We start from the raw sequence: 27,398 nt of genomic DNA on the forward strand, positions 1-27,398 counted from the left end.
GTTTTGAGGTCTCCAAATGATGTTGTTCATTCTGCAGATTGACTGTAAGTGTCATAGTTTTGTACACAGCAAGTGAAGAATTTTGTGTTGAAGCATGGCAGCAGGAGTACAAACATGAGTCAGATTATGCATCTTGATTAAAATTTGCCATAAAAAATACCTAGTGCAGGAACTTGTGCTGAGTATGGTTTATGATAGATGTTAAAAAAAAATAGCATCTCATCAGGTTCTGTCTCTTAGCTAGTGAATTTATGCTGACATCTTAAGAAAGGAGTTAATTTGTTGGTGAGAAAGAGAAGTTTTTAAGCTGGAGTAGAATAGAAGAAACTGCTAATTCACAAATGGTCTTGATTCTGAAATTACCGCAAGTCAAAGCTGAAAGGAGACGAATAAAAATGCAAAGTCAACATGGAGGTTTTGTCTTCTGACAGGAAATTGACGGCCAGGCACTGCTGCTGCTGACCCTGCCGACCGTTCAGGAGTGTATGGACTTGAAACTTGGGCCAGCTATTAAACTTTGCCATCACATTGAAAGGGTTAAACTTGCTTTTTACCAGCAGTTCGCTAACTGAGAAGCGGTCAAGTTGAAGCAGACCTTTTGAAGCACAACCATGCTCCTTTCTCTCTATCAAGGAAAGCCAAATAAAGCTGAACTGGCAACCCAGGAGCATGAGTCAACCTCCATTTTTCACTTTGGAGAAAAGACAACATCTGGAGGAAAATGCCAGTGCAAAAACAGGGGCTACTCTACCAGCTGCCAGCTTGGGAACACAATAGTCTCTTGCTCTATGGTTCCCTTTTTTTAATGTATTTTTTAATGATTACAGAAGAGTCTCCTCTGGTGGGAAGTGACATTTCAATAGTTCTGTCGGCACAGAACTTTAAAAGGAGAAACGAATCCTGTTTACGTTCGCATGCAGGCTGCCAGAAATAACCTTTCTATATTCCTGGTGATTCACAGAATCTCCATCCCTCCCCGTGGACGGACACTTGCTTTACCACAGCACTGGCTTTGGAATGTGCTTGGTGCACATTCGTTTGTTAATGTTGAGTATTTTGATGAATTTGTTCATTGTTAGGACAGCAATGTGACCACAAGGTTCTGAATGTACAGTATAGCAAGAGTGTGATTTGTTTCTTGTTTTGTTCAGGGTTGTTGTTTGTTTTTTTTTTTTTTTTGTCTCTGTTGGGTTTTTGTTTTGTCTTTTTGTTTTGTTTTTACTACCTCTGTGGCCTGAACAGTAGAAATGATGAACTAGAAAGGGAGGGAACTACTTGTGGACAACTCATAGCACAGCAGTTTCTCTTCTGTAGGCATGTCAGAAATACAAAGCAGTATAAGCATACAGAGCTGCTGTTCCAGAACTTAAGTGGAAACCTGTGCAGGCTGAACTTGGATGTTACTTTATTCTGAGGTGTCAGAAAATGATTATTTTGCACTTCTCTTACAGATGGACAGTGGTGGGGGGGGAGGGGTGGGTGAAAGGAAGGAAGGAGAAAAGTGCCTCTGCATTTTCTTTTATTTTGGTTTGCAGATAAAAGATATTTTCTTTATTTTGCCCTTTACAATTCTGTGAAGTTGTTTCCCTTTTCTTAAGGAATTGGGCCATGTAACACAGAGCCTGTCAGCAGCTTTTTGCTTTGTTACCTGTACATCTTCTTGGAGGATACACTAAGAAAACTGCAATCAGTGAGGACTGCAGCATAGCTGTGTGCCAGTGTTTGCATACTGGAAACTATCTTAAAGCATGACTTGTATTTTTACCTACTTACAGCTACTCAGGATCAGACTTCACAACAATGCAGGGGTTTGGGAAGGGCTTTTTGATCTTTTTCTAGAGAAAAGAGAAAAGACCTGAGGGGCATCTAGTTGTAGACCCACAGTAGGATGAAGTGCTGATTTTAATTTTAGGCATTAAACCCAGTCAGCCACTTGCTGTGGACCTGTGCTTCACACTTGAAGTAAGAGGGCTTAACTTACTTTCCATTAAAGATGTGGGGAATTTGCGTCAGGCTTGAGATCTGCTCCACGTAAGGATTAGGTTTCCAGTGCTTTGCATTCATTTTCTTTGCCTGTTCTCACAAGTATGTGGAGGAGCATGGGCTGGAGCTTCGTGCAGTCGGGGAGCATGCAGCCCTGATCCTTTCTCCTCTTCATTTACCTTTTCAAATAAAAACCCTGGCATACTAAGACAGTTGAGGTAGGAAGGTGCTTCCTGCAGGGTCTTTAGGCTTTTTGCTAGCTTCTGTGTGGTTACTCTGATCACTGGATGAATTCAAGCTTCTCTAGGGCCTAAAATGATAGGTTATTCTGGTGCTGGGAGCTGTAGATTCATTGAAGAGGTCATCTGTAAACTAAGAGCTGTAAACCAGAAGCTGAGTTTGCACAGTCTGTATCCACCACACATGTTGAGGGGAGTGACAACCAATGAAAACTGTTCTGAATAAGCAAAACTACATGACTAATTTTGATTTCTTTTGCTGTGAGGTCCTTAGAATAACTACCTCATTGAGGCAGAACTACTTACAGAAGTGCTAAAACCAGAATTTTTTTTTCCATGCAACAAGCCAAGTTGAAAACAAAATGTCCCTTTTTCTTCCCTGCACCAAGCATGTGGCCAACGAAAGGATGCTTTGGCTCTTTGTGTGATCCTCCTGTGCCCCATTCCCTTAGTGTAAGCTCAGTGAGAACTAGTTATACCTGAACAGTTTTTTGAAAGAAAAACTGTTGCTTTGCTGTCAGCATCTTGTCTTGAGAAACTTGACCAGCAGAGAACTTTTGGGCTGAAAGATGATGCTTTTGTCATTCGTCAGGGGTTCCTGAACTCTCTTGTGTTGTTAAAGAAGCTGGTACCCAGCAGATTTACTTGCATAGCCAAGAGATGTTACTTCCAGATAGATGTCCTTCAGAGTAGCTGTCAGGAGAGAACAGAGCTTAAAGAATAACTTAGTGAGCCTGTTCCCGTGGCATCTAGGGTATAAATACAAAAGTCATACTTCTTTTATTCAGTCAAGAAAGCAGTCAGTTTCAGAGGTTAGGGGGAGACTTACCAGTCACCTTTGGCATGTTTTATAGGCTGGATTTTTCTGCCTTGTTTTGGGAGGCACTGACAGTCTGGTCCCAATGGGATCTGTTTTTGTTGTGATTTTCAAAAGGGATGTTTTCATTATTTGTGAAGTGTTTTTATGCTGCACACGGGTACTGTACACTCTTTCCTGGAAGAAGGTGCACTCTTTTACTGCTGGATTTTAAAAGGGATACTTGGGGCATCTTGATGGATGGTGTTTCTACACAACTGTTTCAAGTTTTTCTCTCTCTCTGTGTGGCAGATAACACAACTGCCCTTACATTTGTCCATCTTGCAGCAATATGACTTAAATCAGCTCACATTCTGCTGTTTTCCTTCAAAACTAGATTTTTGGGTAGCTCAATGCCCGAATCCTTGGCTTCAGGATTATATCTGTGTTTTACCAGCAAAAATTGCTGGGACTTCAGTAATTCAGTTTGGCTTCAGAGGTTTGTGTTGTCCTCCACCATTTCCATTCATCACAAAACATGACGAAGCTGAAGTCCAGGAGGGAAGCAGTGGTATCTCACAAATGGCTTCATTACAAGAAGATGAGCCCTCTGTTGGGCCTCGTGTACTGTTTATAGAGATGGGAAAAGGAGATGCTGCTTAACTGACCCATTGATGGCTTATACTCTCATCTGTCTGATTTTTTGTATGCATTGTACAGCTTTGGATTGCACATCGTAGCTTTAGAAACCTGATGGTGCCTCTGCATCACACTCATACTGTGCTAAGCGTAGCCTCACTGGGCAGCAATATTTTGCTGTTGAGTTTCTGCAGTGTGCAGAATCAACACAAGGAACCCGTGAGAGAAAGATTTGACCTCTAAAAATGTCATGCAAGGTTAATGTGGTACAATGATCCCCAAAGGCGTGAGCAGCTTGCTGTTCACCTTATGCTGAAAGTGACCCTTCCAGAAGAGGGGAGGTGCAGCACTAAGCCCTTCTGCAAGCTGCTCTTTGAGAAAGACAGAAGGAAAAGGAAATTCATTTGTGTGTTGTGTGTAACACTGGGGACGTCTGAAGTTTCTCCTGGGATTAAGTACAGAGTTCAGAGCGGTCAGGACTACGTTTTCCTTCACAACTTTCAGCATTATTTTGTTGTTGCTTTAAACTTTGCTAGGGTTTATTCTTGATTCTAACGATGCTTTAAAGGAGGAAGGAAGTATTTAGCTGCTAAGTCCACAAAAGTGTAAATGTATTTACAGTAGATGGGACTGAGCACTCCATTCTTCTGGATGAAGTACAGAAATGTGGCAAAAGGAGAGGCGGCTCGGGGGGTTTTTGAATGTAATTGAATAGGCTTCAGAACTGTCAAGCTCAGATTGGAGACTGAATACTTTTGAACCAAACCTGTTGCTAGAGAAGAGGTTCTCAGATGAAGTAGCCTCACCAGAAAGCCAAAAATATGATGATCCTATATAAAGCTACTCATGAACCAGTCCTGTCACTTGGTGGCAGGCTGGTCACTGCCTACTGTGAGCTCAAATTGTTGAACAAGAAGCAAGCACAAAGACATAGGCTCTGTCAGGAGGCTTCAGATGTTGGCTGAAGGCTCCGTTTTAAAGGGATTCTGTGCTGAACCACCTTTCAGAGTGCTGCTGAACTTGCCCAAGCATGCACATAGCCTTGTTCTCAAAGGCAGCCTTATGGGTGAAGGACTGGAAGGGGACTTGAGAACATCTGGTGCAGCAAGCCTCTCTACTGTTATGTGTGTTTGTTTGTTTTTAACAATGACAAGAATCTGTATGAAATCAAGTGAAAACAACTCACGTTTAGTGGCACTTTGTCCCCATGGTCATTTCTCGCTTCTTCAGACTTGCATCTCTTGTCCCGAAAAGCGCCAGACAATAAAGGTGGATTTTTTGATGGGAAGACAAAGTTCCCATTAGGTGCAAAGCCAGCGGCGTCTGGCTCAGCTTTAAGCCATGGGAGCGAGCAGGTCTTGCACTGACAAAACTCATCCTGACGGCACGGCGCTGGGCACGCAGCCTGCACAACTCCTCCAGCATTGCACACTTCAAGAGGAACAGGCCTGCTGCTCGAGTCATGCTCAGCTTGTGTGAATGAACAATGAATTCTGGGCACAAATGGCTCTTGCCCACTCCCCAAAAGTTATTGAACACCAGTTTCCAAGAAACCTTGTGGAAAATTTTTTTTTTCTGGAGGCATCATGTTTCTCCACACCTCTTTGATTCCTTTTGTTGTTATTGTTATTATTATTTCTGTTTAAAATAAATTAAAAAATAATCTTTGTAGACAATCAGAGGCCTTTTGGGGAGACTTTGCCCTAAGGGGTACCTGCTCTCCACACCTGGGCCTGTTTCTTATACTAACTCATTGGAACTGATGCACTTTTCCTGTATTTCGCCTTTTTTAATTAGCTGCTTATTCTTAAACAAAGATTTAAATGCATATTGTGTTGTGTCCCTTCTGCTTCTCGTTTTATCCTTGACTTTTAAATATATATAAATATATATATATATATATATGCAGTGAGACTGAAGTGCTAAATGGAAGAGAAACACGAAGATAGGCGTCTGAGGTCCCACCATTGCTGGAGGCAGGTGTAACAATTTAATCAGAGGCTTTTTTAAAAAAAAAATATTTTGGATGGCTATTTTGCTTGTTTTGTCTGTAAATACTGTACATAAGTTTGTGGTATATGACGGTTTTAAGTGGTTGTAAGAAAATTAAAAAAAAAAAAAGATACTTAAAGTGTTACGGACGGGTCTGGTTGTTAACGCTGCCGCTTCCCAGTGGTTTTTCCATTTCAAGGAGGTGTTGGGGAAACCACGAGCGAGGGGAAGCGCTGACTGCACTCACATCGCCGCCCCGCCTGCTCAACGCCGCCGCCCCGAGCGTCCTGCGGGGAGCCGATGTTCTCTGGGTCCCGGAGGGCGCACAGAGGAGCCGCCGGAGCGGAGCGGAGCAGCGCCGAGCCTCGCAGACGCCGCCCCTCGTTCCGTGCGTGCCGGCTCACGGCGTCCCGTCCGGCCACGATCGGGGTCGGGCCGGCCGCCGGTGGCTGTAACAGCAGCCGCAGCTCCGCCGCCCGCGGGCGGGGCTTCCCTCCCCACGGGGCCGCCGTGCCCCGCGCTCGCGGAGCGGCCGCGCGTCGGGCCGAGCCCCGCCCGCCGTGACGCAGCGGGGCGGGCAGCCGGGAGCAGGAAGCGGGGCTGGGGGCGCGGCCTCGGCCGCCGGTCGCGACGTCGCCGCCGCCGTGCGCCGCCGAGGCGGGCAGCGGCCGGGCCCGGCCATGGGGGTGACGCCGCCCAACTGCAGCCTCGGCGCGGCGCTCAGCCCGCAGCCCGGAGCGGGGCCGGGCGAGCGCGGCTGCGAGAACGGGGCCCTGATGGACAGCTTCGGCATCTTCCTGCAGGGGCTCCTGGGCGTCCTGGCCTTCAGCATCCTCATGCGTGAGTGGCGGCCGGGCCGGGCGGCGGGGGGCGGGGCGGCGGCCGGAGAGCGGGCCGGGCTCGGCGTTAGGGCCGCCGTGACGCCTTTCGGGGCCGCGCCGTGCGGTCGCGGTTCGGCCGGCGGCGCCGCGTTCCGCTGTGCGGCCGTGCGCGATGCCGCCATCGCCGCCGTGCTCAGCGCCCTGCCGGCACGCGTCCTCGGTCGGGCCGCTGCTGTTTCACCGCAGCAAAAAAAACCTGAAGAACGGGGTGCGTTCAACACGTGTCTGTGCTGCTGTCTGCTGAGTTAAGGAGAGACGCGCAGCCCTTAAGAGATGCTTATTTGTATCCGAAGGTGATGAGCTGGGACAGGGAGGTGATTGTCCCCTTCTGCTCTGCTCTTGTGAGGCCCCAGCTGCAGTACTGCGTCCAAGTGTGGAGCCCCCAGTACAAGAAAGACAGGGAGCTGTTGGAGAGGGGCCAGAGGAGCCACAAAGATGATCAGGGGACTGGAGCACCTCCACTATGAGGACAGGCTGAGGGAGCTGGGCTTGTTCAGCCTGGAGAAAAGAAGGCTGCGGGGTGACCTCATTGCAGCCTTTCAGTACCTAAAGGGAGCCTACAAACAGGAGGGGAATCAACTCTTTGAAAGGGTTGATAACTGCAGGACGAGGGGAAATGGTTTGAAGTTGAGGGAGGGAAGATTTGTGTTGGATGTCAGGGGGAAATTCTTTACAGAGAGAGTGGTGAGGTGCTGGAACAGCTGCCCAGAGAGGCTGTGGATGCCCCGTCCATCCCTGGAGGTGTTCAAGGCCAGATTGGATGGGGCCCTGGGCAGCCTGGGCTGGTATTAAATGGGGAGGTTGGTGGCCCTGCATGTGGCAGGGGTTGGAGCTTCATGATCCTTGATGTCCCTTCCAACCCAGGCCATTCTATGATTCTGTGATGAGTTACTAATGCACCGTGTCAATATAACACTTTTTCCTGACCACAGAATCATTTAAAACTTGATGCCTTTTAAGCACTGCTGGGAAAAAGTGTCAGCACCAAGTGTGGGCTGGGAGCAGAGCAGCCCTGTTTGTGCTGCACATCCTAACTTCATTCTGTTGAAGTATTTCTGTACTGTGAAGGAGTGGGGGATTCACAGCAAGCTGCTCGTAACTGAGTGAGGTGGGAGGGGAAGGGAAGCCACTGGTCCACGTAAGTATTGCTGAGAAAAGGAATCTGTTTCTGAAGGAGATTGCAGCAAAAGCCTAGCAGCTTATTCTGTTTACATCAAAAGCAGAAGCAGAGGTTGCTTTGTTCCAGTGCTGACAGCACAGTGTTTTCCACATCTTTTGGGCCTGTCCTTTACCAGGAGGAGAAGCTGACCCTCGCCTGTAGACCAGCTGCAGTGGTAAGGGAGTGCTGATGTAGAATCACAGAATGGCCTGGGTTGAAAAGGACCACAGTGCTCATCCAGTTCCAACCCCCTGCTGTGTGCAGGGTCACCAACCATCAGACCAGGCTGCCCAGAGCCACATCCAGCCTGACCTTGAATGCCTGCAGGGATGGGGCATCCACAGCCTCCTTGGGCAACCTGTTCCAGTGCCTCACCACCCTCTGTGTGAAAAACTTCCTCCTGATATCCAACCTAAACTCCTCTCTCTCAGTTTAAAACCATTCCCCCTTGTCCTATCACTATCCACCGAATAAACAGCCGTTCCCCCTCCTGTTTATTTGCTCCCTCCAAGCACTGGAAGGCCACAATGAGGTCTCCCCGCAGCCTTCTCTTCTCCAAGCCAAACAAGCCCGGTTCCCTCAACCTTTCCTCACAGGAGAGCTGCTCCAGCCCTCTGACATCTCAGTGCCCTCCTCTGGACCCGCTCCAAGAGCTCCACGTCCTTCCTGTGCTGGGGGCCCCAGGCCTGGACGCAGTGCTGCAGATGGGGCCTCACAAGAGCCGAGTAGAGAGGAACAATCACCTCCCTCTCCCTGCTGGCCACCCCTTTTTCAATGCAGCCCAGAACACAGCTGGCCTTCCGGGCTGCAACCACACACTGCTGGCTCACGTCCAGGTAGGAGCTGTGCTGTGCTGGAAGCGCTGCTTCTGTTTGGTCTCCTGCTTTTGCCTTGCTGTTTCTACCCTTTTTGTCATATTTGAAACAATGTCTGGCCTGCTGTTCCAAAATCTTTAAAAATTGCTTCCGTTAGTCAAGTAGGCCTTCTCTATACTCCATGAGCCAAATCTGATAGGAAAGAGAATCAGGACTTCATGCTGTGGACAAGAGAGCAGGCATGACCTCGGCACCCTCACAGCTGTCTCTGACCCCAATGCAGGCATGGAACATCCACAGCTGGGTCACATGGCCAGAGCAGTGAGGAAATGAACAGATCCGTGTGTTTGCTTTCAGACTGAAGTATCTCCCCCCTGCAATCCTCCATCCATTGGGCACAACAGGTAGCAGTACTGAGGGACAAGTGGCTGAGTCGTGGTCAGGCTGAGACGTGGCACAGCTGTTGGGTCAGTGGTGGGCTGCCTGCCCACATGACATTAATCCTCGGCACAGAGCCAGACTGCTGTGTACAGCATCCCTCTGTAGCAAGCCAGGGAGCAGAGGGCACGTGGCTGCCTGGCTGCTGCTTAAATTTCTTCAGAAGGGGCGAGCCTCTCCCCTTCTTGGGAAGGGAACCCTAGAAGGAGATCTTCTGGTCCAGGAGCCTCTGTAGAAAAAGAAGTGAAAAGAGCATCAATCAAGATGTATTCCAGAATTGTTCTTTATGCACAGAGGCATTTAAAAATAGTCAATATGACATCTCAACATGAAGTGCTGTTAAATGGGTATATCAAAAGGTGACCCCAGCTTGCCCTTTTCTAGCTGGATCTTACTTTCCATTCTACTAACTAAATATTTTTTCTGGTTATAGTAGTGAGCAGGACTTTTTTATACCTCATTACTGGATGTCCATCTACAGATGACTGAAGGACTGTTCTAAGGCAAAACTGCTTACTGTTTGTCACTCCAGCTTGGCACCTTCTTGTGTGTGCACCTGCCTGGCTGCTCTGACATTACGCTCTCAGCTCTCCTCCAGTAGCATATGTTATCTTCCAAGGTCCCACCATGGCCTCCCCAGAATGTCCCTGTGATGTTGGCAGGCACCGCCTGGAGCGGTGTGATGGGGGACAGCACCTTGTGAGCTGCTGGAGTGGCCACTGGAAACCAAGCCCAAGCTAATTCTGCTCTTGTCCTCCTGCCTAGGTGTGTGTAATTTTCCAACCTAGTTTATGGATGCCAAGCCACTTGGTAACAGGAAGCCTTAATGGGTTTCCGCTGCCACAAGGGGTGGTTGGTTGTGCTTCAGGCCAGCAAGGCAACTGTTGGAGTTTCAAAGTGTGTGTCACAGCGTGCCTTCATAGCGATGTTGGTTTAAAATGATATTTGCTTCTTGGCTTTTATTTTTTGGTGCAATAGTTTTTAGATTTTATTACTGATGCCACAAAGCTCATTTAAAACGTTTTTGTGTAACGCAGTGTATTCTGCCAGGAGTGCCAAACGCCTTCTGAGCATTCTCTAGTTAAGGGTTTATTGATGAATGTGCTAGCACAGTATTCCCACGTGTGTGGTATCATTGTAGATTGTTGGGAGGGAGTGTTGATCTGCCTGAGGGGACAAAGGCACTACAGAGGGATCTGGATAGACTGGATCGATGGGCCAAGGTTAACTGTGTGAGTTTCAATAGGGCCAAGCATTGGGTCCTGCATTTTGGTCACAACGACCCCACGCAACCCTACAGGCTTGGGGAGGTGTGGCTGGAAAGCTGCCCTATGGAAAGGGAGCTTGGTGTGCTGATGGACAGTGGGCTGAACGTGAGCCAGCACTGTGCCCAGGTGGCCAAGAAGGCCAATGCATCCTGGCTTGGATCAGCAATGCTGTGGTGAGCAGGACCAGGGAAGTCATCCTGCCCTGTACTCAGCCCTGGTGAGGCCTCACCTCGAGTGCTGGGTTGTTTTGGGCACCTCAGTACAGAAAGGACATGGAGGTGCTGCAGCAGGTCCATAGAGGGGAAACAAGACCTGTGAAGGGCTTGGAGAACATGGCCTACAAGGAGAGACTGAAGGAACTGGGGCTGCTTAGTCTGGGGAAAAGGAGGCTGAGGGGAGACCTGATTGCTCTCTTCCAATATCTGAAAGGTGATTGCAGTGAGAGCGGGGCTGGTCTCTGCTCACTGGTGACAGGATGAGGGGAAACGGCCTCAAGTTGCACCAGGGGAGGTTTAGGTTGGATATGAGGAAACACTTCTTTACAGAAGGGTTGTTAAGCACTGCAATAGGCTCCCCAGGGAGGTGGTTGAGTCACCATCCTGGATGTGTTTAAAAACTGTTTGAATGTGCTGCTCAGGGACATGATTTAGTGGAGGGTTGTTAGAGGTAGGGTAGGATGGCTAGGTCATGGTAGGACTTGTTGATCTTTAAGGTCTTTTCCAACTGGAGTGATTCTGTGATTCTGTATCATTGGAGATGATACCATTTTCATGGGCTAAAGCTGCACAAAGCTATGGAGAAAAGTCCTGTTGCCGGTCCCTTTACCTGTCTGTCACAAGCTGCTCCTCCTACTCCATTTTCAACGTGTAGTTCACATGCACAGTGCACTTAGCAGAGGACTCGTGCCTTCCTGGAGTGCGGCTCGTTCTGTTCCAGGGCGGGGGGCGGCGCGGCCTGGCAGCACCACGGACAGCTCCGGGCTCTGCGGGACCCCGTCTGTCCGTCCGTCCGTCTGTCTGTCTGTCTGACGGCCCTCCGAGCCGGCCCAACTACACTGAGATGAGCGGAGCTTTCTGTCCCCACGTGCGGAGGTGCTGCTTGCTGTGCCGTGTGCTTGTTTCTTGTTTTGGTGAAATGTCCTTTCAGGGGCACCTCATTGGTGTTTGTGACAAAGATGGGAGGTGCTTTAAAAACCACAAGGAGAAAAAAAAAAACAAAAAAAAAAGCAGCCATGTGGGTAAAAGTCAATGATTTGCTTGTTTTTACCGTGCGAATATTGTAGTATTCTTTAAAATATGTACTTCTGTCCATTCTGGGCTCCGCAAGAAACAGACAGGTGTTGCTCCCAGGCATCACTGTGCAGAGATAAATAATGACCGTGTCAGGAGCTGTTCAGTTGAAAAGAAAAGGAAGAAAAAAGCCCCAAATGAAACCTTGGAGTAACAATTTTAAAGTTGTTTCTGATTTTTGGAGACATAAGAGCACTCTTGCTTTGTGGAATAGTAAAGATGTGCATCCCTGCATTCACTGAACACAGGGGAAATCTTCTCATAACGTTTAGCACCACTTAAGCTACGTTAGCTTGGATTTTACTTTGCAAGGACGTACTGCAAAAAATGTCTGTGTGCGGAATAGATTGTAATATCAATTTATTAGCTGTCTTCATGTCCTCATGATGTCAGGTCTTGAATATTTCCGTGTCTCCAAATGCAGCAGGTCTTCTGGAAATGCTATGTCCGTGTTTTTGTTTTAAAAAGACCATTTTTTTGTTTGTTTGTTTTAAACAAATTCCTTAAACAAACTTTTCATTAACAACTGTGTGGAGCCTGCTTATTGCCTTAGCTCTGAACGTGTTACATGGCTCATATTATCCAGTTGGTTGCTGGATTCAGAGGGACCTGGTCAGGCTGGAGATGTGGGCCCATGCCAACCTCGTGAATTTCAACAAGACCAGGTGCAAGGTCCTACAGCTGGGTTGGGGCCAGCACAGATACAGACTGGGAGGAGAATGGCTTGAGTGCAGCCTTGAGGAGAAGGATTTAGGAGTGCTGGTTGATGAAAGACTCAACATGAGCCAGCAGTGCGCTGTTGCAGCCCAGAAGGCCAACTGTATGCTGTGTTGCATCACAAGAAGTGTGACCAGCCAGTTGAGGGAGGTGATTCTCCCTTCTACTCTGCTTTAGTGAACCCCTAGCTGGAGTGCTGCATCCAATTCTGGTAGAGAGAATTCTGGTTCCTAGATATTGGGAAGAAATTCTTTACTGTGAGTGTGGTGAGACACTGGAACAGGTTGCCCAACAAGATTCCCCTTCCCTGGGAGCACACCAGGCCAGGCTGGATGGGGCTGTGAGCAACCTGGGCTATGGGAGGTGTCCCTGCCTACAGCAGGGGCTTGGAACTGCATGATCTTTAGGTCCCTTCCAACCCAAACCATTCTGTGATTCTATGGATATAATTATATTCCAGATAATAAGATTGTTCTGAGCATAATTATGCATGTTGTTCACATCATGAAATGTTTAGAAAAAAGGGTTCAGTTTTGTTGACATTTGGAAATTATTAAAATGATAAATTAGCCTGAAACTGAAAGCTGTGTTTAATCAGAACTAACTTCTGAACTGTTAGCTAGCCTGTTGTTTAACTGCAATCTGCATAATGAGTTTATGTTCTTGACTAATGCCTTCTAATTGAATTGGTAAGGAGCTGATTTGCACAAACACACCGTGCATTTTCGCACTCTGTAGTGATATTAATTTCATGGTTAATGAAGTTTGCAGACTCGAGCAAGTATCTGACAAGATCTTATCTGTGTGGATGGTGCTGATGAAATGATGAACCACGTCTGCAGGCAGGAAATGTTCACCTTCTCACAGCACAGTCCCACTCAAAGGCTGTGTGACCACAGCCAAAAGTGCACCCTACACTGAGCTGAGCATAGCCCCAGAGCTTACACTGCTCTGCCTTTGTGGGGGGCAGTGGGATGGTGCTTCAGTCAGGAGTAACTTGCTTGTACCCACTGCTGCTCAGCTTGCCGACGTGTTCCTACCACCAATTCTGAGTTCTGTGTTGCACAGCCTCACAGTTTGCTTATGTTGTTATTTTTTGGGAGCTGGTGCCTCAGAGTTGTGCTTCTGCTTTGTCTTGGTTACAGCTGGGATGCACTTGGTTTCTTGAGGGTGCCAGGTTTGACGCTATGGTTTGGTTCTAGGAGAACCATGAGCCAGCAGTGTGCCTGGGTGGCCAAGAAGGCCAACGGCATCCTGGCTTGTATCAGAAGTAGTGTGACCAGCAGGAGCAGGGAAGTAATTGTCCCCCTGCACTCAGCTCTGGTGAGGCCGCACCTCGAGTATTGTGTCCAGTTCTGGGCCCCTCACTGCAAGAAGGGCATTGAGGCCCTGGAGCGTGTTCAAAGAAGGGCAACAAAGCTGGTGAGGGGTCTGGAGCACAGGCCTTATGAGGAGCGGCTGAGGGAGCCGGGAATGTTCAGCCTGGAGAAGAGGAGGCTCAGGGGAGACCTCATTGCTCTCTATAACTTCCTGAAGGGAGGTTGTAGCGAGCTGGGGGTCGGCCTCTTCTCCCGTATAACTGGTGACAGGACTAGAGGGAATGGTTTCAAGCTGTGCCAGGGAAGATTCAGGCTGGATATTAGGAAATACTACTTCTCTGAAAGGGTGGTCAGGCACTGGAATGGGCTGCCCAGGGAGGTGGTGGAATCCCCTTCCCTGGAGGCGTTCAAGGAACGTTTGGATGTTGTGTGGATATGGATATGTGTTGGATATGGTTTAGCGAGAACCATTGGTGATAGGTGGATGGTTGGACTGGATGATCTTATAGGTCTTTTCCAACCTTAGTGATTCTGTGATTCTGTGAAAAACAGTGTTGATAACGCTGATGTTTGTTGTTGCTGCTTTATAGTTTATAGAGCCAAGGGTGTCTGCACAAAGGGCCCAAGTAGCAGGGAGGGAAGAGAATTAGGACTGAAACTGGCCATAGGGATATTCCATCCTGTGTGACATCACATGGAAGGAGTTTTGTAGGGGGTGGGAGTTCATCTTGCTCTCTTCCACTGCTCAGGGGCTAGCAGGGCATTGGCTGGAGGATAGTGAGCAATTGCTTGTGTGTCACTTGTTGTATGCATTCATATGTATGTATTTATTTTTCATAATTATTATCATTTCCCTTTCTCTACCACAACACACTTACACTGGCTGAAGGAAGATGGTGTAAGTAGTGAGGACCTGGGGCTGGGAGGTGAACCAGGGAGGGGAGTTCCTAAGTTTTTAAGGGTTTCGAAGGTAATCTGCTTTAGAGAACTGATAACTGGTAAAATGCCCAAAGTCTGGCCAAGCACTGCTTTATAGGGTTGGTCCCATCAGTCTTTGGCAGCTCCAAAGCCAGCAGGCCAGCTCATCACCTCATCACCTGCACAGCCTTTGTTTGCTTTTTGTTCTTGTTTCTGTCATTTTCTCCCACTGGCAGAAGTACAGATTTTCCCATGGGCCAAAAACGACTTTAAAACAGCTACTCACAACTTACAGCATATGTATTCCGTCTCAAGTCATTTCAGATGTTATTCTCAGAAACTTTTATTTCTTTTAGAATTATTGCTCTTAGTTTCTCACTGATGCTGGAAAACATCAGCTATTAAAAATATCATAAAATCTCATTTCTTGTCTTGAGGGTGATGGTGTGACAGGCAGGATATTTTAGTTTATCTGCATAGGATTTGAATGCTTTCTTTGGGAGGTAATTGTAATGATAGAAAATGAAGTAGTCTAGACAGCCTTAAAATTGAACTTAAGAATTACCTCGTTCATCTGATGCTAAGAGCTCGAGCTTTCTTACAGCACGATGTTTTATGGTGCGGGCGTAAGGTTTGAGTGCTGGGAGGCTTTTATGAAAGCTGCACAAGTGCCAGGAGGTACAAAGCTGTATCATTAAGAGCAGTGCTCCTGCACATGGAAATTATTGCCGTTTTCATCTGCTCTGAATAAAGACCTTGTTGGTAGAGACGCTGTATTGAAGTGGCAACTACTGCATGGCAGCTGGCCATCGGCTTTCCACTCGTTGTTTGTTTTTGTGAAAAGAGCATGTGAAAGTTGGCTGTGTATCTTTTTGCATTATTTTTTTGTTGTTGTTGTTGATGTTATGTGAAATGAGTCTCGTTGTTGCAACGCGGTGCTTCTGTTGTTCCTTCAGCATAAGAATAAATCTGGTTAGCAAGAGCTCCATAGGATTTCGGTGGCTGTTAAACAGACGGGGTGAATCCACCCTTGGCCTCCCTTTGCTGTGTTCTACTAAGAGGAATGTGCTTTTTGCATTTGTCTGAAGGTGAATCTGGGAGTTGGCTTCTGCTTTTAAGATTATTCCAGCTGCAGGACTGGCTGATGAGCTCTCTGATGGGTTCATTTGTTGCCATGCTTTGGCAGTACTTCTGCTGACTTAAAACAACTGGAGTGAATGGCTTAAAGTTCAGTGATACCTGCTGTCCTAGTGATGTCAGGAAAGCTTTATCTGTTATTGAGCAGTAGGTGAAAATGGTGCTTTGTGTCATAAATTGGTGCTTAGTGCGCAGTAACATGGATCTGTGCTGCTTAACCTTTGCTTGCAATGTTTTATCATTGCTGTACCTTTGACATTTCTTCCAGGAGTCAAGGGGTTGAATCCTCTTGTTTGCACAGCACAGTTTGCACACAGGTTTTGACCTCTAGAATGCTGCCCAGCAAACAGGCCAGTAACTGAGAGTGGGGGCTTGTGTCTGAATCTGTGCTTACTGGGGTTGGATGTCTGACAGGTCAGCTTTGCCTTAAAAAAGAAAAAAAAGTAGGAGGAAGAGAAGGGAAAAGTAAAAGGGGAAAGGAAAAAAAAAGGTTACAGCATCTGTTGGCGTGGTGTCTGGGTTGGGAGCTGTGCTCTGACATTGGTTCCCCACACTGACAGCCCCATCAGCACAGCTGTGCCAGCAGGATGCATGGAGCAGGCTCACCTCTGATGCAGGCTGCCTGTCACCTGTGCTGGAGTGCTGCATCCAATTCTGCTGCTTCAGGAGCATTCCTTCAGCTTGAATAAGTGTTAGCAAGGGAAGAGCCACCACCTTCAGGTAATGCATTTGGCTGTGCGTCCTGGGGAGGTGTAGTAGTAGTCTCTCATTGCTCGTCCTCTGCCGACCGAGGGCGCCACTTGCCAGCGAAACCGACCCCAACCGGGCCGGGGCCAAATGCTCACACAGACCCCAGAGTGCGTGAGGCAAAATGGCGTTTATTAAAATGTGGTAGGCACTTAAATATTCTTGTCCCGCTTTGTCCACACCCCTTGCTTACCTGCTGTCCTATTGTGGGGCAGCGTTTGGCAAGCCCTGAGCATAGGAAACCTGACCCCGTCACATACCGTTTCCTCGCCACGCCTACTACATTTCCCCCTCCCTATGCTCAGGAATATCCCGTAGCAGCGCGATCGCAACGCGAGTACATCTCTCACAACTGTTCCTTCGTTTTGTGATACAGAATCCGTTGGTCCATAACTTGCCACATGATCCTTGTGAGGCAATTCTGGAAACACATGATTATGCACGGCAAAATGGCCGCAATACAAATTATTGCGAGCAATACTAGCGCAACTACCTTAATAATTTTCGCAACCCATCCTCCAAAGTTGCCAAACACACTTCTCAGCCAGTCCCCGATGGGGTCGTCCTCCACTTGGATCTTCTCCGTATGGTCTCGCAGGGCTTTCAGCGCTTTATGGATGGATACACTGTGGTCGCTAAGATTGAAGCAACACATTCCTTCTAGGTCTTCACATCCATGCCCCTGTGCCAGGAGCAAGAAGTCGATGGCTGCTCTGTTTTGCAGCACCGCATGCCGAATGCTGTTTGTGTCTTCTAGCATCGCATTCAATATTAATGTTGTTAAATTCGCCTGCTTAGCTGACCAACATGCTAGGCGTTCTATCTGAGCCAAGCTCTGTGCTGCAGCAACCCCAGGGGCGAAAAATGATGCGAATATCCGTGCTGTGGCACTCCATAACTCTACCTCATCGTTACAATTCTCCGGGAGAGGGCTCGAATGCTTTTGGCGACGATGGTGACCCATGATGCTCGGGCCATACTGCATCCATGTCGTGAAATTCGGAGACAGTAATGTCAGTTCCCCTAGGTAACAGGGTCCCCCTAAGGCATTGTGCGGGATGCCCTGCCAGGCTCTATCCCCACAGATCAGGAAGATTCCAGGGGGCAACGCCTTAGCCGTTTTGTTATTCCATAGCACCTCGTTGACCCCCCGTTTGAAAGTGAACCCATACCCATAAAAGTCCCAAACTGCCGTACAATTAAATGAGGATCTACCGCTAGATTTAGAAAGGACCCCACCCTTTGACAAGCAGGTTGTATTGCGCCCTGTGAAGACCCGTGTTTCATTTTTGGTATACCCGCAATAACCCGAAGTAATGGAGAAAGCCTCCGTGTTCACAGGACTGACCACAGTCCAAGAGGTCTCGTTGTATGGCTTCAGCCGCGGATCTGTGCCTGCCCACCGGGCAATTAAGGCCTGCAGTTGTATCCGAGCAGACACACCCCGCAGGTAATCTCGCCCCAACAGGGTTCCCGGTACCTGCGCTACCAGCGGGGTTAGCAGGACGGGCTTCTCCAGGGAACCGTCTCTGTTGACCACGATTATCTCGATCTGCTTGGCTGACCTCCGCGTTGGAGCAGTTCCCCCCACTCCCGCTATAGTTTGAGTGGCCCCCGCTGGCCACGTGGGCGGCCAGTCGGACTCCGCAAAAACCGTCACATCCGCTCCTGAGTCCACCAGGGCGGTAAGGAAAATAGATCGCGGCCCTGGGGAGCCAGCGGGAAGCTCCGTAATTGCAGCTGTAATCTTCACCAAGGGGCGCTCCCCGCAGCTCAACGATAGCGCAGCTAGTGGCAGGCCTAGATCCAAAGCCCGCCTTTCCTGAGAATCCCATGAATCGTAAGAGGGACCCTCATCCCCCCTACCTCGAGATCGCAGCCCACGAGCTCTACATTGCGGTGCAGTGTGACCTCTCCTCCCGCACATTTGGCACACTATACCCCCGTTGCTCTTACACTGTGCCTTAAAATGACCTAATTGACCGCACCTGAAGCATGGCCCAGGCGGGCGATCTGGACTCTGCCGCCCAGCAACCCCATGCGCTAGCATCACCTCAGCTACCGCTGCAGCAACCTCGCTTGCCACTGATGATTGAGACTTTTGCTTGTCCATCACATACTTAAGGACCTCACCGGGGGTGTGGAACCTGTCTGGCGCCGCCCGTAATAGAGCCCGTACGTCCGAGCTCGACTTTTGATAGAGGCAATCCAGGATCACGGGGCCGTGCACTGCCCTAGGCAGCTCCGATCCCTCCACTGCCTTGATCAACCTATCCGCAAAATCCTGGAAGGATTCAGTGGGACCTTGTGCAATCTCCGTCCACGGAGTAGACGGCTCAGCATTTCTTGCGAGCCTTCTGAACGCCTCAAGGGCAGCGTCTGTAGTGGCTATTAGTTCCCCGGGCCTCAGCTCCGTAAGCTGGGCATGTGCAGTGATCATACCCGGCGTACTACCCGTCAATCTCTGCAGGTTAGACGCGTGAAGCGGATTCCCCTGATCGTTCTGGGCTGTAACCAGCATTTGTCTAAGTCTAGCCTGCCATTCCTCCTTCCAAAGCGTATACTGCACCGGTTTCAAAATCATGCGCATCAGATTCTCAATATCGTATGGTAACAGGGGTCCCGGCAATATTAATGTCTCCAAGGCGTTCATTGTCAGGGGGGACTTCAATCCTTTCTTTTCAACTGCCTCAAGCACCCTCGCTATCGCTTTCGGGTCCAGCGGGACCCAGATCGGGTTATCATCATCGGAAATCACTACCGGAAATGCCTCCGGGTTCGCAAGGCCCCGGTCTTGTGCCTCCTCCTTTACTTTAGCCCAATCAGTCAGCAGACGCCCGTCCCTCCCCCCTTTGGGACGAAGCCCCGCCCTTGCCTTTTCTTCCTCCAAAGAAGGATATAACGACCGCGGAGGGTAGGGCGGGGGCGGAGCGGGCGGAGCGGTTGGTAGACATGCGGTCGGGAGTTCCTCTTCCCCGCCCTTCGCCGCGGCGACCGTCGCCATCTTGTCCGCCACGCTTTGGTCGTCAGTACTGCAAGGTAGCAAAGACCCGCCCCCCGGAGCCCTTTCCACCCCTTTTTCCACCTTAAGCTTACCCTCCTCTTTAGCCGCCTTAAGGGCTCCAAGTATCAAGCCCCAGGTTTTAAGTTCAGCAGCCTTTTGGTTATTCATGGCGCGTTGGCATAAAGCCGAGGTGAGCGAATCCCACCTACCCGAATCCAGCACTTGCTGAGGGGAGTCCAGCTCCCCTCCCTTTTTTAAAACCGAAAGCACCGCGGCTACCTCCTCCTTTGAAGGGGTATTTTTGCCGCAGTAGTCCTTACAAAACTGCAAAAGTACCTTAATAATCTGTTCCATGGTTACACACGCGACCTGCCGCCACTTCACAGGCTCTTCTCCGCGATGTGTCTTCCGTGAGCGACCTGCCGCCACTCCGCAGGCTCTTCTCCGCTTCACGGGCACGCCGGGTGGTTAACCCTCGATAGGCAGATCACGTCGGGGTCACCACTTGTAGTAGTAGTCTCTCATTGCTCGTCCTCTGCCGACCGAGGGCGCCACTTGCCAGCGAAACCGACCCCAACCGGGCCGGGGCCAAATGCTCACACAGACCCCAGAGTGCGTGAGGCAAAATGGCGTTTATTAAAATGTGGTAGGCACTTAAATATTCTTGTCCCGCTTTGTCCACACCCCTTGCTTACCTGCTGTCCTATTGTGGGGCAGCGTTTGGCAAGCCCTGAGCATAGGAAACCTGACCCCGTCACAGGGAGGACTACACTGTTCTATTCCAAAGCTCAGGTAGCAGTATTGGTTCACTGGTGTGTTTCTTTCGTAGTGAAAAAGTAACTGCTCCTGGGGTGTCCTGTGTCCCAGCTGGAAAACAGTGGCTGGGCACAGGCAGGCAGGCAAAGTGTGAGCAGGAGGGAGGTGGGGTTCCTCTGCAGGGCAGTGAGCAGGGGGCTCTGAAGGGGCAGGCGTTTGGGCATCATGCTTTCAGGTAACAAGGCACAGGGAGAGAGGGAAGTGCAACACAGCAAAGTGCAAGGTTTTGCACTTGGCCAGAGGAGTCCCAGGCATATACACAGACTGGAAGGATCAGTCCTTGAGAGCAGCCCTGCAGAGAAGGACCTTTGGGTCCTGGTGGATGAAAAACTGAGCATGAGCCAGCAGTGTGCTCTTGCAGTGCTGAAAGCAAATGGGATCCTGGGCTCCTCAGCAGAGGGGTGGCCAGCAGGGACAGGGAGGTGATTGTCCCCTTCTGCTCTGCTCTTGTGAGACCCCGTCTGCAGCACTGTGTCCAGGTCTGGAGCCCCCAGTACAGAAAAGACATGGAGCTGTTGGAGAGGGTCCAGAGGAGCCACAAAGATGATGAGGGGACTGGAGCACCTCCCCTACAAAGACAGGCTGAGGGAGCTGGGCTTGTTCAGCATGGAGAAAAGAAGGCTGCGGGGTGACCTCATTGCAGCCTTTCAGTACCTAAAGGGAGCCTACAAACAGGAGGGGAATCAACTCTTTGAAAGGGTGGATAACTGCAGGACAAGGGGAAATGGTTTGAAGTTGAGGGAGGGAAGATTTGGGTTGGATGTCAGGGGGAAATTCTTTACAGAGAGAGTGGTGAGGTGCTGGAACAGCTGCCCAGAGAGTCTGGATGCCCCGTCCATCCCTGGAGGTGTTCAAGGCCAGGTTGGATGGGCAGTGTGGTGTGGCATGAGATATGGAGGTTGGCATCCCTGCCTGTGGCTGGGGGTTGGAGCTTTGTGATGACCCAGGCCATTCTGTGACTCTATGAATTAACAGTGGGGTGAAAAGTGAAACACTGGGCACACAGTGCTGCTCTGTTTTGTCTGGAGAAATGAGCAGCATGGCAAAAGCACTGCTGCTTTCAGTCTTTCATGCTAACAAAGTCATGCATTTATTACTCCCTTTAAAACAAACAAGTGAAAATTGATGTTCTTTTTAAAAAAACCTCTGAATGGAAGGAGATATTGAGCTCTTCAGTGTCACAGAAGCTTTTAGCCACGTGTGTAGCTTACAGACTTGTTTCCCTTTTGTAAGGCATTGCTTCAGCTCGTTCTCATTAGGCCTGACATTTGTTGCAGGGTTGATCTGGGGAAATCTGTGATTTCTTAAGGAATAATGCTGCACAGGAGGTAATGGGGGGCTCGAGTAAAACTTCAACTGCAGTCTCCTAAAAGCTTTGCCTTCGTGTGTAAAGGAGAGGTTCAAAGAGGAGATAAGCACAGGGGTCACCATCAGCAGCAGCTGTCCTTCTGCAGTGCAGCACGTTTCTCTTAACGGGATTTTGGGGAATCAGTGGTGTTTATTTGTTCCTACTGTTGTGGAAAAGACATTGGGAGTGACGAGCAGAGCAGAGCTTCTGACAGCCTTCCAAAACAGAGTTTAGAATAAGTGAAATCTGTCCTGCATTATTGCTAGCAACTTCGTGAAACAGGAGACAACTAATGAGCTTGAGCTTGCATTCCTAATGCTCTGCCTTCCGTGCTGTCTTGTCTGTTATCTGCCCATCTGGCAGCTCCCGTGCTTGCTGGCAGAACCGCTTTTATTTCCTTTCCTGAAAAATTCTGGCATCAGATGGATAAACTACCAGCGCTTTTTTCTTCGTTTATAATTGAGTGTGAAATTCTGAACGCTCCCAGCTAATTACTCTTCATCTGCTGTGCTCTCAGAGCAGCAGTGAGCTGTGTTGTGTGCCTGGCACTGCTGGGGCTGAGCACCCAGTGCGTGGCTGTTTGGGGCAGGTGGGGGCTGCTTTCCCAGGAGCCAGCCCACAGCTGTGCACTGCCCCATTTTGCACAAGTGAAGGTATTATCAGCTCCTGCTGTGACCAGGCACTGCTTGCTGTGAACTGGTTAAGTCACCTGGGTGCTGCTTGTGGTGTAACAGAAGCTGCGTATTTATGGCATGCTGCTCATGGAGACCCATGGTGAGTGATGCTGTTACAACTTTTTCTTTGGGGGACGTATGCAGTCTTTTCTTCTTGCCACTTTTTAATTTCCAACAACCACATTTTCTTAGGAGACTACTTTTGAAATAATAGCTTGAATAGTTATCGTTCAGGGTTGGTGTAGCAAGGCTCTGGTAAGGCACACTGAACCTCTGGTGCTCAGGATCTGTGCTTAGGGCAGTAGAGGGAAGTGGACCCATCCTTCATAGAAAGGTTTCCATTGCCTGGTGCTTTGGTGTGCTGCTGACATGTGCCAGGTGAGTGGCTGGAGCAGCAGCTGGCCTGTGGGGGGCACTGGGATGGGGCAGCAGAGCCTGTGGTGGTCCCCTGCTCCAGCTTCCACCCAGTGGGGGGAAAAGTGGTTTTCTCACCCAGAAAAAAGAGTTAGAAGTGGAGTTCAATAAGCTCAGACAGTCTGTGTGCAGGAGGCAGTGCAGGGCTATGGAGCAGCTGCTGTTTGTGTAGGCTGTTTTTATCCCTTATCTATTTCCCCCAACTTGTTCTGCATATCACTTTGATTCCTCCCATCCTCCCCTTCAAATCCTGTGCAGTCACAGAATGCTCCCCCCTGCATCACATGCCGTGTTCCACTAAGATGGGATGTTGCATCCCAGAGGTGCCCCCAGGGCTGGATGTCACCCCTGTCCTTCTGAGCCCACAGTTCATGTTCTCCATCGTGCTTTGGGCTTCTGCTCCCCTGGGCTCATGGGGACACACCAGCTTGTCTTGTGGGCAGCATCAGTACTGAAATATCCACACTTACCTGTGGCTTTTTACCTTGGTGTAGTTGACATCTGTTTTCATACTGGTTTTTTTTTTTGTTGGTGGTGGTTTTTGGTCTGTTTGTGTTCTATTTGTTTGTTTGGAGGCTATCAAACCTTCTTGTGAAAGCAGCATCTGATTTTAAAATCCATCCTCGTTTGGAATTCAGTTTGCAAACAAAAGTCTAATTTGTCATCCAGAAAATAAATAAGCTTTGTCAGATAATATGTTTGTCTTGTTACTCATCCTTTTGGTCTCTTTCTGATGTTATAGTTTGCCCCTAAACTGCAAGCCATCCTTTCCTATTTGGCTTTTGGTCTCCAGAGGGTGAAAGAAACTGCTTTTTCTAATATTCACAACCTGCTTTACTGTGGGAAATCAAATGTTGTGGTTGTGGTCATAAAGGATGCAGCCGTGGCAATGGTAGGCAGGCAGTGGGTGGCTGTTCTGAGTGGGGATGCTGGCAGCCAGGCTGTTGGTCAGTGGGTGATAGGAGGAGGGATGGGGTTTCTTTTAAAATCTATCTTCAGGGATGGATGAAGTGAAATGCCTTCGGGTAAGTTCTGATTTATTGAAGAGTATAATGCTTCTGCGAGGAGATTTGCTTTTACTTCTCACTTTGCCTCATGGTTGGAGTTGCTGATTATCTCCAATTGTTTTTCTTCTTTTGTAGTAAAACGATTAAGAGAACCAAAGCATGAAAGACGTCCTTGGAGGATATGGTACGTGGCTGCAGGGTTCATTCCTTCAGTGTGGCTTCTTGGGTGTTTTACGTACTGAGAGAATGATTGTTTGCATATGGTAATAATTTAAACAAAAATAATAAGGTGATGACAAGAATGCAATGAACAAAACAATTACTGAAATACGTTGCTCAATAAAATGTTGTATTCCTTTGGGTATTTCCCTTCCAGGTATCACCACAAAGATATCTTTAGACATATAGCTTTAAGTTGCACCTTCTCCTGAAGATAGAATCTAGAACTGCCCTAAGACCTTAGAATGGCTTAGATTGGAAGGGACCTTACAGATCATCAAGCTCACCCCTGCCGTGGGCTGGCTGCCCCCCAGCTCGGGCTCCATGGCCTGGGGCACCTCCAGGGATGGCACCCACAGCTCTGGGCAGCACTGCCAGCACTCAGAGTAAAGAATTTCCTCCTCACATCTCACCTCAGTCTTCCCTCCTTTGGTTTAAAGCCATTCCTCCTTGTTCTGTCACTATCAAACTGTAATGAATTGATTCCCTTCCTGCTTAAAAGTTCCCTTCAAGTGCTGGCAGACTGCAGTGAAGATTCATCTTAACATCTGCAAACTTGCACAAGCTCTTAACTTCAACAAAGCTTCATGCTCCATATCCTGTCTTTTGTAAGATAGAAAACATGATGGTGAAAGATAATACCTTATGAAATTATAGAGCAATATATAGGATAAAAATATGTTTTTATTACTGTTAAAATATTCTTTTCTTGTAGTGATGCCAGCATTACCCACACTTGTTTTGAGACAGATGTAAAAGTGATGCTGTTGTTCCAGGGTTTGGAACCTATAGAGGTGTTTGCTTTGGGCTTGTTTAATTGCTGAATTTCATCTGTAAAAACGCTGCTGTTCATCATTTATCCTGACGTTTATTTTATGGAAAAAGTAAATAGCAATTCTTTGTTTACAGCCTGTATCACTCTGAAATTCAGCCTGGCTGTTTTCAATTTTTAAGCCAATAATCTAGTTCTGGGACTTGAGTATCATTATTTATCATATGCTGTAGTGATTAGATAAGTAATGTGCTGGCCTCCTGCCTCAGCCCAGTGCACTGTGCTGCACAATGTATTTGGAAGAATAAAGTTTTAATACCAAATTGGCAGACAGATTCGGGCATAAAATGTTGTTTGGGTCTGTTTGTTTTTAAGGCATAAAAACAACAGGCCAAATGGGTGCTGAGTTGTATAAAGAAACACTCTGGACCATATAATGCTTGTGATGTGATTCCAATATTTAAAAATAATATTGGGAAGTTGTGATAATAATAATAAATAGGTAATAAAAGAATGATAAGGGACCAAAATCAATGTTGAATCTGTACCTAAGTGTTTTTTAATGTTTTCCCAATAAGTAGTAAACTATTCTCTCTCCATCTTTGTCTTCTGCTGTGCAGTTAGTGGTTTCAAGGCTATTGCTCCTCTTCAAGTGAGCTGCTGTGCTTTAGCTGAAATTCATTGAGGCTTCTTCATGCTTTCATACCCACGAAGGCATCTTAGCAAAATGCACCAGATAAAGAAATTAGCCATTAAATTGTCCACCTACAAGAACGTGATGACAGTTTTCCCTCTGTCCCTCCCAAAAACTTGCCAAATACACAAAACTGTAAAGGAGCTGAAATGTCTTGTGAGCCTGGGCTACTCGTTGTGTACAGAAGGTTATAAAGACAGAGCCAGGTTTAGTGAAGATTAGCCTGTAGATGATGCATGTGATACCAGGAGGAGCTCCACAGTCTTCAAATTACAATAAGGCCTCAAGTTGGTATGATTTGGTTTATTGTCAGCCAGGTTCAAGGGAGAATATACCAAAGGGTTGGACTTAAAGTGGAACATTGCTAAGTAAGTTAATTACCTTGGCATAATACCTTTTAGTGTTGTTATTTTATGAAAAATGAATAATTGGGTTGAAATTTCAATATAAATTTGCTGTGTGCTACTGTGTTGTAAACAGTTGTATGTTTCTTAATAGCTGTTTTTTATTCTATGCAGGTTTTTAGATACTTCCAAGCAAGCCATAGGGATGTTGTTCATCCACTTTGCAAATGTCTACTTATCAGACCTTACTGAAGAAGACCCTTGTTCACTGTGAGTGCTTAATTTTTGAACCACTGATGAATACGAAGGTTCTGCTGCTGAGTTTGCTGTACTTGAACACTAATGCAGTTTTCATGCAAGGAGTCAGTCACTTTCAAAGACCTTTGTTTTAAGCTTAGTTCATTTAGGGTCCAAAATTTGCTCTGTTAGTGTCAGGCTGTCAGGACCTAGGAAAGTGGTTTGGTTTTTTTGTTTGTTGTTGTTGGTTGGTTGCTTTGGGTTTTTTTTTCTGGTCTACGTATGGATGCTTTAGACTGAGGATAAACTGTTACTTCTCCTCCTCCAGTTTCTTAATGAGGACTTAGGCTGCACATTTTAGTGCGAGGCTGTTTGCTGAAAGAGATAAGAGATGCTAAGGACCAGAGGACATGAAGTTGTGTATGCTCACCTCCAGCTTCACCATCCTCTGCAGCGAGCTGTTAATATAAAGTCAGGTTGCTTTCAGGGATAATCATCAAAAATCTTTCACACCTGCATATCCTTCAAAAACCTACATCATCTACTGCAGTATAATTTTCACTGTTAAAAGCAGGAAGTCTTGCTTGATCCCCAGGCAGTTAGTACAGAGATGAACGTTGCAGTCTCACACCAGGAGCAGTGTGACTGAACAGATAAGCATTTCACCGTACTGTATTCAACTTGAAGAATCTGTGACTAAACCCTGTCAGGTTCGTCACAGGAGCTACTGAAGCAAATGGTAATTGTTTGGGTTTGTTCTTGATGGGGCACATGCTCAAAGAAGCCTACGCATTTCTGCTAATAGAAGCTGTGAAATTACTTGTAAAAGCCTACTCATCTGCCCCTCGGAACCCAAGGCAGTTACTTTGATGATGGCAGCTGCTCACTGTTGCTCTTTGGTAACCAAAGAAGTTAAGTGACTCAGAATCACAGAATCACAGAATCGTAGGGGTTGGAAGGGACCTCCAGAGATCATCGAGTCCAACCCCCTGCCAAAGCAGGATCCCTACACCAGGTCACACAGGTAGGCGTCCAGGTGGGTCTTGAATATCTCCAGAGAAGGAGACTCCACCACCTCCCTGGGCAGCCTGTTCCAGTGCTCCATCACCTCACCTAAAGAAGTTCTTGCGCACATTGGTGCGGAACTTCCTATGCTCCAGCTTCTGGCCATTTCCCCTTGTCCTGTCTCCGCACACTGCTGAAAACAGTCTGGCCTCACCACTCTGCCCCCCACACCTTAGATATTGATAGACCTGGATCAGGTCCCCTCTCAGTCTTCTCTTCTCAAGGCTAAACAGGCCCAGATCACTCAGCCTTTCCTCATAGGGGAGATGCTCCAGGCCCTTCACCATCTTTGTGGCTCTCCGCTGGACTCTTTCCAAGAGATCCCTGTCTTTTTTGTACTGGGGAGCCCAGAACTGGACACAGTACTCCAGATGAGGCCTTACCAGGGCAGAGTAGAGGGGGAGGATCACCTCCCTCGACCTGCTGGCCACGCTCTTTTTAATGCACCCCAGCATGCCGTTGGCCTT

At 48.1% G+C, this 27,398-nt stretch overlaps 3 protein-coding genes across 20 annotated transcripts in view; 2 read left to right on the forward strand and 1 right to left on the reverse strand.

Moving 5' to 3' along the window:
• SFMBT1 (Scm like with four mbt domains 1) overlaps positions 1–5,483 on the forward strand; it is a 76,011-nt gene extending 70,528 nt beyond the window's left edge. For all 15 annotated transcript variants that reach the window (XM_031609436.2, XM_090147912.1, XM_090147913.1 and 12 more), the window contains one exon: positions 432–5,483. In XM_031609436.2, the coding sequence (XP_031465296.1) occupies positions 432–572 (141 nt within the window). In that variant the 3' untranslated portion in view covers positions 573–5,483. The remainder of the gene's footprint in view (positions 1–431) is intronic.
• An 813-nt stretch (positions 5,484–6,296) lies between these two features.
• The window catches only part of STIMATE (STIM activating enhancer), a 35,971-nt gene continuing 14,869 nt past the window's right edge, over positions 6,297–27,398 (forward strand). For 2 of the 4 annotated variants that reach the window (XM_031609439.2, XM_031609440.2), the window contains exons 1-3: positions 6,297–6,489; positions 23,736–23,784; positions 25,804–25,899. In XM_031609439.2, the coding sequence (XP_031465299.1) occupies positions 6,330–6,489; positions 23,736–23,784; positions 25,804–25,899 (305 nt within the window). In that variant the 5' untranslated portion in view covers positions 6,297–6,329. Of the gene's footprint in view, positions 6,490–14,449; positions 16,341–20,082; positions 22,280–23,735; positions 23,785–25,803; positions 25,900–27,398 lie in introns of those variants that run through there. The other 2 variants (XM_090147924.1, XM_090147925.1) reach the window with 2 other exon arrangements.
• LOC149916369 (uncharacterized) lies at positions 16,354–20,005 on the reverse strand. The gene has a single exon (XM_090147923.1). The coding sequence runs from the start codon at positions 19,693–19,695 to the stop codon at positions 16,684–16,686; it is 3,012 nt and encodes a 1,003-aa protein (XP_090004049.1). The 5' UTR covers positions 19,696–20,005; the 3' UTR covers positions 16,354–16,683.

Source organism: Phasianus colchicus, chromosome 11 (genome assembly GCF_987193195.1).
Source record: "Phasianus colchicus chromosome 11, bPhaCol1.hap1.1, whole genome shotgun sequence".
NCBI lineage: Eukaryota > Metazoa > Chordata > Aves > Galliformes > Phasianidae > Phasianus > Phasianus colchicus.

Coding starts and splice junctions, on each gene's coding strand:
- LOC149916369 (XM_090147923.1), bottom strand. CDS start 19,695: ATGGAACAGATTATTAAGGTACTTTTGCAGTTTTGTAAGGACTACTGC.